Genomic DNA, 9,288 nt, shown 5'->3' with positions numbered 1-9,288 from the left:
CCGGGGCATGGGGGTGGGGGGTTGGGGGGTGCTGGGCGCTGCGGGTGGAGCCGGACCTGCCAGGCCGCCCTGCCTCCAGGCACGCAGAACTACAGCGGCCAGAGCGTGTTCAGCGTGGTCCCGGTGGAGGGCGTCATGGAGCCGGGCAGCGTGCAGGGCTTCACCGTGACCTTCAGGCCAGACCATGAGAGCCTGCACTTCTCTGACCGGCTTCAGGTCGTGCTCTTCGAAAAGGTGCGGCTCCAGGAGCCCAGCCTGGACGCCTGGTCCCGGCCCAACCTGCCCGCGTCTGCGTGTCTGAGGCCCTCGCCCTCCCCCGAACGGCCCCACATTGGAGGCCTGTTGCCTGGGGTCTCTGCGTCAGGTTGGGGGTCATGAGGTGAAGAGACCAGAGTCCCGGGTCCCACAGGCCTGCACCCCAGCACTGCCTACTCCCGGAGCCCCATTCGCGGGTCGCGGGCCAAGTCTGCTGTGCTCCTGCCCCCAGAAAATCTCCCACCAGATCCTCCTGAAGGGCTCGGCCCGCGAGCACATGATGTTTGTGGAAGGTGGAGACCCCCTGGACGTGCCTGTGGAGTCCCTGACCGTGATCCCTGCCTTGGACCCCGAGCACACAGAGGGTGAGCCCTCTGAAGCGCCGGGAGCCCCAACAGGGCTGGGCGGCAGTAGGAGGACCGGTCCTGTTCTGACCGCACCCTTGGCCCTGCAGGCCTGCGTGTAGGGCCGGAATTCCCGGCCCATCCCCCAAAGCCGGCTGTCCTCGCCCAGCCCCGCCCACGATCCTTGCCGGACCCAGCTCCCACAATCCCTTGGTGGTGCCCCCCCTGCCCTGAGCCCCCAGCCAGGCCCTCCCTCTCCAGAAGCTGAGGAGCTGAAGCCCATCCTGGTAACCCTGGCCTATGTCCAGTTGGACACGGACACGCCGGCCCCACCTGCCACCCGAGAACTGCAGGTGGGCTGCATCCGGACCACCCAGCTGTCCCCAAAGAAGGTGACCACAGCACTTCCCTGGCCTGCCTGGCACCTCTGCATCTACCACTGCCTGGGCAACCCAGGCCCCTCCTGGCCTTGCCCCCCGATAGGTGTGGGGTGGGCAGCCTGCTGGTCAGGGCTGAGAGGGCAGGTGCTGGGATCCCTCATCCCCAGTCCCACTGCCTCCTGGGAACTGTGCCCGCCCACCTGCTGACAGCACCAATGCCTGCAGACTGTCGAGTTCAGCCTGGACAGCATCGCGTCCCTGCAGCACAAGGGCTTCACCATCGAGCCCTCCAAGGGCTTTGTGGAGCGCGGCCAGACCAAGGCCATCAGCATCTCCTGGATGCCACCCATCGACTTTGATGTAGGTGCCCTGGACGGCGGCCAGGGAGCCTTCGAGAGCCACAGGCTGGGCAGGATGACAGCCCTGCCCCCACCCAGGGAGGGGACTGCGGGGGGTCCCTGGGCGGGTGAGGTGGGCAGCGCCACGGCCAGAAAACATCTGTCCGCTGTGCCAGCTGACCGAGGGTCCCCCTCCTCCCCCGCCTCTCCCCTTCCAGCCGGACCACCCACTCATGGTGTCAGCCCTGCTGCAGCTCAGGGGGGACGTGAAGGAGACCTACAAGGTCCTCTTTGTAGCGCAGGTGGTGACCGGCCCCTGAGGCCACAGGAGTCTCTCCACGGAGCCCCCGCGGATCTTCCTGCCACATTCGAAGCCCTCCCCCAGTCTGTGGACCCAGCCGAGCCACCCAGGGGCCTGGGACCTGGACATCCCTGCTGGGCAGCTTCAAAAGGGTGGCCCCCCGCATGGCCCCATGGCCAGGGCACCCCAGCTCCACAGGCATAGCCACCTCCTGCTGCCCTGTATCCAGTGAGCCCGGGGCCAAGAGCTCTTGTCCCAGCCCCACACTCAGAACCGGCAATGAGGCCAGTCCTGACCACAACCTGCTCCCAGCCTGAGCCCCTTGGAGCCCCCAGCCCCACCAGCACCCGCCCAGCCTTTCAAGGTCCTGGTGCACCCGCCGACCTGTCAATAAACCCTGTGTGAACCTGTGCATCCAGGCCTGCAGTGTGGGCCACGGTGAGCCCTGCGGTGAGCCCTGCGATGAGCTGTGAAGGAGAGATGGGGACAGAGTCCCAGGGGGGCAGCCCCTGCTTCCCACCCTCACTCACAAGTCGGTCCATAGGGCGTGGCGTAGCTTTTTTTACTTTAATTTTTTCATAAGGCCAAAATCCACTAAACAAGAGAGATAGCTTAGCAATTGAAAAAATAATAATATTTCAGTATTTTCTAGTTTAAAGGTCTTCTTTGTTAAAAGACTGAAACTGTCATCTGCAAAGCCGATGCATCAACAATTCCCAGGAAATAAAAATAGAACCTGGGTAATAAAATAAAGTCTAACCTTTTCTTTTCCTTTGTGCTTAGTGCAGTCTCGCTTGTAGGGCACCGCGTACAGAAGCCTCACACGGAGCCCATCAGATATTAGTGAGAAATGGTTACACCGTCACCTCAGTCAGACGTGTGGAGAAGCACCGCACCCGACACTCAATTCAAGATGGCGGCGGGGGGGGGGGGGGGGAGGGCGGCGGGCGGCTTTCGGGGCTGGAGTTGAGACCGGCCCACACCCAGAGAGGCCGGCAGGGAGAAAGTGGGGCGGCAGGCTCTAAAGCCCAGGGGGGCCTCTTAGGCCTCCCTGCTCCTCCCAAGTTCCCGGGTCCCTGTTGCCCCCAGGCAAGGAGCGAGCAAATGTCGGGGACACGCCCTCACAGGACACGCTGTGTCCTCCCTCACAGCCCAGCCCGTGAGTTTGGTTTTCCACTTTTCCAAAGTGCGTCTGGGCTTAGCGTTCTGGGTCCTGACCGGCTCTTCAAGGGAGAAGCCCCCAACTCCCAGCCCATGAGACCCTGTTGGGGGCTCAGAATAGTGCCTGCACCCAGCCCCTGCCTTCTGGACAGTGGCAGGTTAGACACTGTCCCCACAGAGCCCACCCATCCGGGCCCCCTGTGTACACCCCAGCACGCCCAGCACGCCCACGCCACCCCCGTTCCTGCCCCCAGGTGAGCACTCGCAGCCTTCCCTGGCAGGAGTGGAGGCCAAGGTGCATCCGGGGAATTTCCTGGGCACAGGCTTCAGGACACCAGCCTGGAGCCCTCAGCCCACTTCCTCGGTGCCCTTGGTGCCTGGAAGTCTGCCATCTCCCTAACCTTGAGCCAGTGACGGTGTCCACAGAGCAGCATTTTGCAGGACTTCAGTCTGGTGGGCAGACCCAGGTCCTTTCCTAGCCCTCACAGGGGCTGCTTTCTCACTAGGTGAGAAGAGAAGCCAGGGTCCTGCAGCCCAGGCCAGGCCCCAGAAGGAGGTCCTCCCTGCAGAGCACTACCCCTGCCTCCCCCTCAGGCTGGCCCGCAGGAGGGGCAGGCCACTCTCTAAACCCTGGCCTGGCTCTAAGGGTTTAGAACCAGCGGACCCTGGTACTCACTGCCCAAGGCCCTGCCTGCACTCCTGCCTGCTGGCTGGACCAGTGCCCATCCCCCTCCCTCCCACTCCTGAGCCGGGCCTCCGAAGCAGAATGGAGGAAGAGGGTGGGCAGGAGGGGCCCTGGGGGCCATGGTACAGCCTGGAGGTGCTGGACAGCTGCAGGACAGAGATCATGGAGCAGGTACCTGGTAGATCCAGGCATGAGAGAGCCAAGCCGAGGAGGCCCTGCCCTCAAGGAGCTGCAGTCGCTTCCCCTCTAGTGAGGAGACGCTCGTGGAGTACGTCCTGAGCGCAGTAAGAAACGCACGGCAGGGCAGCTTCTCCTCCCACCCTCCCCACACAAGACACACCACCCTGCCCCTTGCCGTGCCGACCACCTCCCTCAGCCTGAGCGCCGGATGGCGAAGCGGGAGGCAGAGGGCAGCGAGCGCCCGCAGCGAGCGTGCACACTAAATGCAGTTGAACAGCGCGCTAGGAACGCCCCAGCGTCTTGACTGCTGCAAACCCTTACCTTGAGCACCGGGGCGTGTGCGAGGCGTGGCCACGCGCGTCCTGGCCGCCACCCTCCGAGGCCACACCCTGTGCAGACCGGGCCACAGCTGTTCAGGGTGCGCCCCGGTCCACCCCAAACCCGACTGCAAGAAGCCAACGGGGCGAAACCGCCCCCCACCCCGCGATTCTAGGCTGAGGAAACACAGAGATGAAGGACCTGATGGGAGGGCCAAGAGGTGGGGCTTGTGGGCGGGGCCCCGGAGCGGGGGAATCTGGGGCCCGCCCAGAGCCTGCGGGGTCGGGGCCGCTAAAGGGCGCGGCTAACCTTGGGCGGAGGGTAGGGGCGAGGCACATGGGCGCGGCTACAGGGCGAGCCCTCCAATGGACGCGGTCTCGGGGGGCGGGGTCTGCGCTGGGAGGGGCCTAGGGGCGGGGCCTCCATAAAGCCTCGAGGCTAGTGGGCTCGCGCTTCCCGTCGGCGCTGAGCATGTTCGCAGGCGCCCTAGGTGACCGCGGGCTCCTGCTGCTGCCGCCGCTCCTGCCGCTGCCGCAGGTGGGTCGCGGGGCGCTCGGTTCGTGCACCGCGGGGCGGGTCTGCGCTCGGCGCGCCCTGGCCCGGGCTCACCCCTGTCCCCACAGGTGGCGCTGGGCTTCGCGGAAGGCAGCTGCGACCCCTCGGATCAGTAAGTGGGGGGAGGGAGGGAGCTGGGGCCTGGCCCCACCCTGGGGGAGACTCGGGCGGGGCGGTCGGCCGATCCCTGCCTCGCCTGCTCCAAGTGCCCCCGTCCCCGCAGGTGCCCGCCCCAGGCCCGCTGGAGCAGCCTGTGGCACGTGGGGTAAGTGGAGGCCGCGGCGCGCAGCCGGGTGCGACGGTTCAACCCCGGGCCAGGCCCACCAGACCCCCACCCCGCCTGGCTCCACGGCCGAGGCGTCGCCAGCACTGTCCCCTTCCTGGGCCGCTGGCAGGAAGGCGCTGGGGCCCTCAGAGCCTGGCATGCTGACCCCAGCCTCCGCCCCCAGCACCAGGGGCGACCTCCTGCGTGGGTCCTGCCTGAGTCCCCCATGGCTAGGGACACCCCCGGGGCCCTTGGCAGGACTTCCCTTGTAGCCTGCTTGCCCACCTCCCACTCCCTCGCTCCCCGCCCCTATGGGAGGTCCCTGTGAACATGGTCATTGGTCTGGGCACAGGACTGTGCAGTCGGTCTGGGACAGCGTGTCCTGGGAGTAAGCCCAAGGCCAGTTGTGGCCAGCCCTGGAGAGACAGCCAGGGCAGGCCAGCAGCAGGAGGCCAGGCCGGGCCGGGAGGAGGTCTCCGGCCTGGAGACAGAGTCCCTGGTTGCCTTTTACCCTATCCATCGCCTTGTCTTGGGCAACCGGGCTGTGACTGCCCCCAGGGAGCAGGCGCCCAGCGGCCAGGGGTCGGTGCAGTGGCAGATCTCGCCACCCCCCCCGCCCCCGCCCAGGCTCCTCCTGCTTGCTGTGCTCCTGCTGCTGCTGTGTGGGGCCACGGCCAGCTGTGTCCGGTTCTGCTGTCTCCGGAAGCGGGCGCACGCCCAGCCACACCTGCCGTCAGCACCTGAGCCCTGCGACCTGACAGCCATCCCCGTGGACAGCGACAGCCCCATGCACAGCACTGTGTCATGTGAGTGCCGGCAGACCTCACCCGGCGGTCCACCTGCCTGCAGGGGCGGCAGGGGACTGGTGAGGGCCAGAGCCACCCGTCGCCACAAACCCATTCTGGTTCCCTGCAGCCTACAGCTCTGTGCAGTACCCGCTGGGCATGCGGCTGCCCCTGCCCTTGGGAGAGCTGGACCTCGACTCTGTGACCCCTCCCGCCTACAGCCTGTATGCCCCTGAGCTGCCGCCCTCCTACGATGAGGCCGTCAAGATGGCTAAAACCAGACAGGAAGAGCCACCCCCCTCCCAGTAGCCCAGCCCCCTCCCTGAGGCCTCATGCCTAGAGACCCCTCCAGGGCCCCAGGAGTGGGGCCGCAATGCCCAACACCCCTGGCTGTAGCCCTGGTGCCCCCCGGAGGGGGCAGGAAAGCTCTCCCGAGCCTCCCGATGCCACCAGCCACTCTGTGCTCACAGGGGACTGTGCAAGGGCACCCCAGCCCACCCTCACCATCCTTCCCCCCCGGGAAAGCCAGCCGTCCGGCACATTGCTGCAGTCCTGGCCTCGTTGCTATGTAACGCTGGGCATCTGAGCCAGCCGGCCCTGTGTGTGCCACACACACACACACACACACACACACACACACACACACACACACACACACACGCTGCTACGTTCAGCCCTGGCCCCTGGCTTAGGCCCATCAGGCCCTCAGCCCAGACGACGCCCCACAGACCTAAGCCTCAGGGCTCAGGGCCTGCTGTGATGTCTACAGCTTTTTGGAGAGACAGAGAATAAAGTTTCTATCTAAGTGATCTCCATATGGAGGAAAGAGCTCCGGGAGGGGCCCTCGAGCAGCCGCCTCCCAGGGCAGGCAGGCAGTGTGAGTACGTGGTCCTCAACCTATGCCCAGCCTGGCCTTCCAGCTGGTGTCCGGAGCCCAGAGCCGGGCTGTAGGCAGTGTCAGGTGTCCCACAGAAGTGATGGCCCAAGTGTGATGGGCAACTCAGGAGAACCCTCTCCATTCTCCAGACCCGCAGCTTTGCAGCCCCTTTTTCCAGCCTTGGGACAGTGAAGCGCGCACGAGTCTGGCTGGAGCGTTTATTGGCCACGGAGCCGGCGTGGGGTGGATGACAGGGTGGGCAGCAGGGTGATGGCAGCAGGCAGCGGGCTTCCCACGGCCGCAGTGGCTGATCCTACTGGACCAGCTTGAAGGACTCCCCAGTCATCATGGCCACGAACTCTGAGCAGAGAGACAAGTCAGCAGCCTGGCCTGACCCAGACGCCGGGCTCCCGGGGCCCATCCCCCACTCACCCTCGTAGTCGATGGTCCCATCCCCGTCCTTGTCGGCTTCCTTCATCATCTGCTCGGCCTCCAGCTCGCTGAGGGGCTCGCCCGCATTCATTAGCACGTACCTGCAGGAGCCTGCACTGAGTGGCAGCCAGGAGGCCCTCCCCGCCGCCCCCCGCACCCGCACCCGGCCCGGGCCCTACTTGAGCGTGTCCCAGTCGATGTAACCCTTGTCCTCCTTGTCGAAGATGCGGAAGGCCGCCCTGAGCTCACTCTCCTGGTTCTGGGCCTTCTCCCAGTACACCCCCATCAGCGCCAGGAAGCTGTCGCAGTTGAAGAACCCTTTCTCTGCAGGGAGCAAGCGGCGGGCGCCCAAGTGAGGGCGGCAAGCCCCTCCGCACTCACACCCCGGTGACCGCCTCCCCCCGCGCTGCCCCTGGCGGCCTCACTGTCTCTGTCCACGTCCTTGGTCATGGAGGCCAGCTCGCTCTTGGTGGGGTTGATGCCCAGCAGACTCATGAGCCGCTCCAGCTCGTCCGTCCTCACCGCCCCGTTGCCCTCCTCATCAAACATCTCAAAGACCCCCTTGTACTCCTTGATCTGCTCCGCTGTCAGGTGCTCCGTCTGTGGGGACACGGGCCCAGGCTCGCCAGGGGCCCCTCCACCCCTCAGTCCGGGGGAGGCTGGAGGCCCCAGACCAGAGCAGGCTTGAGGCCAGGCGGCACAAGGATGGGTCTTGAGGGGAGAGCAGGGCTCCGTGAGGCCGCTCAGAGGGGACAGCGCTCGAGGCAGGGGCAGCCCAGCCACGTGAGAGTGCAGTAGGGCAGCGCTGGACAGCCAGTGAGGCCAGGGGAGGGACACCATGGCCAGTGTGGGGAGGAGCCTGGCCTGGGGGCCAGGGGGAAGGCCCCAGCCTGTCCTGGCATCCCAGAGCGATAGTCCAGGGCCGGGCCACCGCTTTCCGAAAGGGCTGCTCCGGCCTGGGCCCCAGAGCAAGGGCGGCGCCAGTGGCCGGCAGGGCCCGGCCTCGGGCCCCCCACTCCACGCTCTCTGCCCAGCCTCATTGGACGTCTTCCTCAGGTCCCCAGAGACCCTCCCACCTTTGGTCACGGCCCCAGCCTGATCCCCGTGTGCGCAGAGGCCTGCCCGCCGTCCTCTCTCCCCCAGGCACTGCCCAGCTCCTGCTGGACCGCCCAGCCCAGCCCACCAGGGGCTCTGCTGGGCACCGGGAGCAGCCTTACCATGTCTGTGGCCGGCTGAGGGGACACTGCACGGTGGCGCTGGAGCTGCTGTGGGCAGAGTACAAGGGGCAGAGGGGGCGGCTGAGTTTTAGCGGATCCAGCTGACCGGGGTCCCTGGGGTCCAGATTCCAAGAGCCTTTTATGGCCAGGAGATCCTGTCAGCCCTATTTTGGGACAGGTTGGCCCTTCCCCACGTGGCCCTTCCTGGCCTGAGAAGATCCTCACCCCAGAGCTCCCTCTCTGACCCTGGGTCCCAGCCAAGGGCCCCCCGGGCCACGGCAAGGATGGACATCGTGGGCTGGGGCAGGAGAGGGACTGTTGCCTTCTCCCCAGTGAGCCCCTTCCCCCCACCGTGCAACGGGAGGCCCCACGGGCTGTCATCACTTCTTGGTGAGGGTTCTTGTTGACGGCCCTCCCTGGCCAGGTGTCACCCTCACATCCCCGAGGACCCAGGGCCCAGCATGGTGCCAGCACTTTGCAGACACCCTCTAAAGACAGGTTCAATAAACAAATGCGCTGGGGTCCCCCTCTGGCCACCCTGTGCAGAAGGGGCTGGGGGCCCACAGTCCCAGGAGAAGACAGCTGGCTACGAGCTAGGGGCGAGAGGATGCAGAGCAGAGGGGACCAGGGGGCCGGACTGGCCATGGGGAGGCCAAGCCAGGTGTCCTCTGGGCGGTCAGGGGCTATTCTCAGGGAAACCTGACCCCCTTCCGCTCAGAAGAGCAAAGCTGACTCCCGAGGGAGCCCCGTGGCCTGGCTGTTTAGTAACAAGACGCCACAGCAGCACACACACCCCTGCCTATGTGCGCTCAGCCCTCGGACACACACACCCACCGCCACCCCGACCTGGGGCGGCGGCTCTGGCTCCCGACCCCGGGCCCAGGTCGCCATGCTCCTGTCCGGACAGTGACCTGCTGGCCTGGCCACGGCGCTCGGAGGTCTGTGATTACAAGCTGGGGCTGAGGGGGCTCCTCCCATCCCCGCTCCAGCTCCTGCCCCCAGCGATGGTCACAGACAGGCCCCCACTAGTTCCCTTCACCCCCGTGCATGGCCCCCAGGGTCATGCACGCAGACACACATCTGCCTCGGCCCCATGGCCACCTGACGAATCTAGCAGGCGAGGTATGCCCTGTACCCCACCGGCCTGGCCGGCCCTCCGCCTGCCAGAATATGGAAGCCACAGGGACATTTCCTG

At 66.1% G+C, this 9,288-nt stretch overlaps 3 protein-coding genes across 3 annotated transcripts in view; 2 read left to right on the top strand and 1 right to left on the bottom strand.

The window, feature by feature from the left end:
• The window catches only part of CFAP74 (cilia and flagella associated protein 74), a 66,361-nt gene extending 64,724 nt beyond the window's left edge, over positions 1–1,637 (top strand). The window contains exons 34-38 of the mRNA XM_007448974.1: positions 80–234; positions 488–620; positions 861–991; positions 1,205–1,450; positions 1,536–1,637. Coding sequence (XP_007449036.1) covers positions 80–234; positions 488–620; positions 861–991; positions 1,205–1,450; positions 1,536–1,637 — 767 coding nt within the window. The remainder of the gene's footprint in view (positions 1–79; positions 235–487; positions 621–860; positions 992–1,204; positions 1,451–1,535) is intronic.
• Positions 1,638–3,545: 1,908 nt separating this feature from the next.
• On the top strand, positions 3,546–5,963 carry TMEM52 (transmembrane protein 52). Its single transcript, XM_007448973.1, is given in 6 exon segments — positions 3,546–3,635; positions 4,374–4,499; positions 4,586–4,629; positions 4,741–4,782; positions 5,410–5,588; positions 5,698–5,963. Coding segments are annotated over 6 exon segments (747 nt in total).
• A 794-nt stretch (positions 5,964–6,757) lies between these two features.
• On the bottom strand, positions 6,758–8,984 carry CALML6 (calmodulin like 6). The gene is made up of 6 exons (XM_007448972.1): positions 8,928–8,984; positions 8,094–8,141; positions 7,302–7,476; positions 7,056–7,200; positions 6,877–6,977; positions 6,758–6,804 (listed from the first exon to the last, which is right to left on the bottom strand). Exons 1-6 carry the CDS (start codon positions 8,982–8,984, stop codon positions 6,758–6,760), a joined length of 573 nt encoding a protein of 190 aa, XP_007449034.1.
• Positions 8,985–9,288: the final 304 nt, after the last annotated feature.

Source organism: Lipotes vexillifer, unplaced genomic scaffold (genome assembly GCF_000442215.2).
Source record: "Lipotes vexillifer unplaced genomic scaffold, Lipotes_vexillifer_v1.1 scaffold835, whole genome shotgun sequence".
Taxonomy (NCBI): domain Eukaryota; kingdom Metazoa; phylum Chordata; class Mammalia; order Artiodactyla; family Lipotidae; genus Lipotes; species Lipotes vexillifer.
This window is presented reverse-complemented; position numbering and strand designations above follow the sequence as displayed.

Bases quoted from the DNA above. Each gene is read 5' to 3' on its own strand.
- CALML6 (XM_007448972.1), bottom strand. From the start codon at position 8,984: ATGGCGACCTGGGCCCGGGGTCGGGAGCCAGAGCCGCCGCCCCAGGTC. The intron at 8,142-8,927 runs GTGGGTGTGTGT...CTCTGCCCACAG, and splicing joins CGCCCCAGGTCGGGGTGGCG to CAGCTCCAGCGCCACCGTGC. The intron at 7,477-8,093 runs GTAAGGCTGCTC...GTGTCCCCACAG, and splicing joins CTCAGCCGGCCACAGACATG to ACGGAGCACCTGACAGCGGA.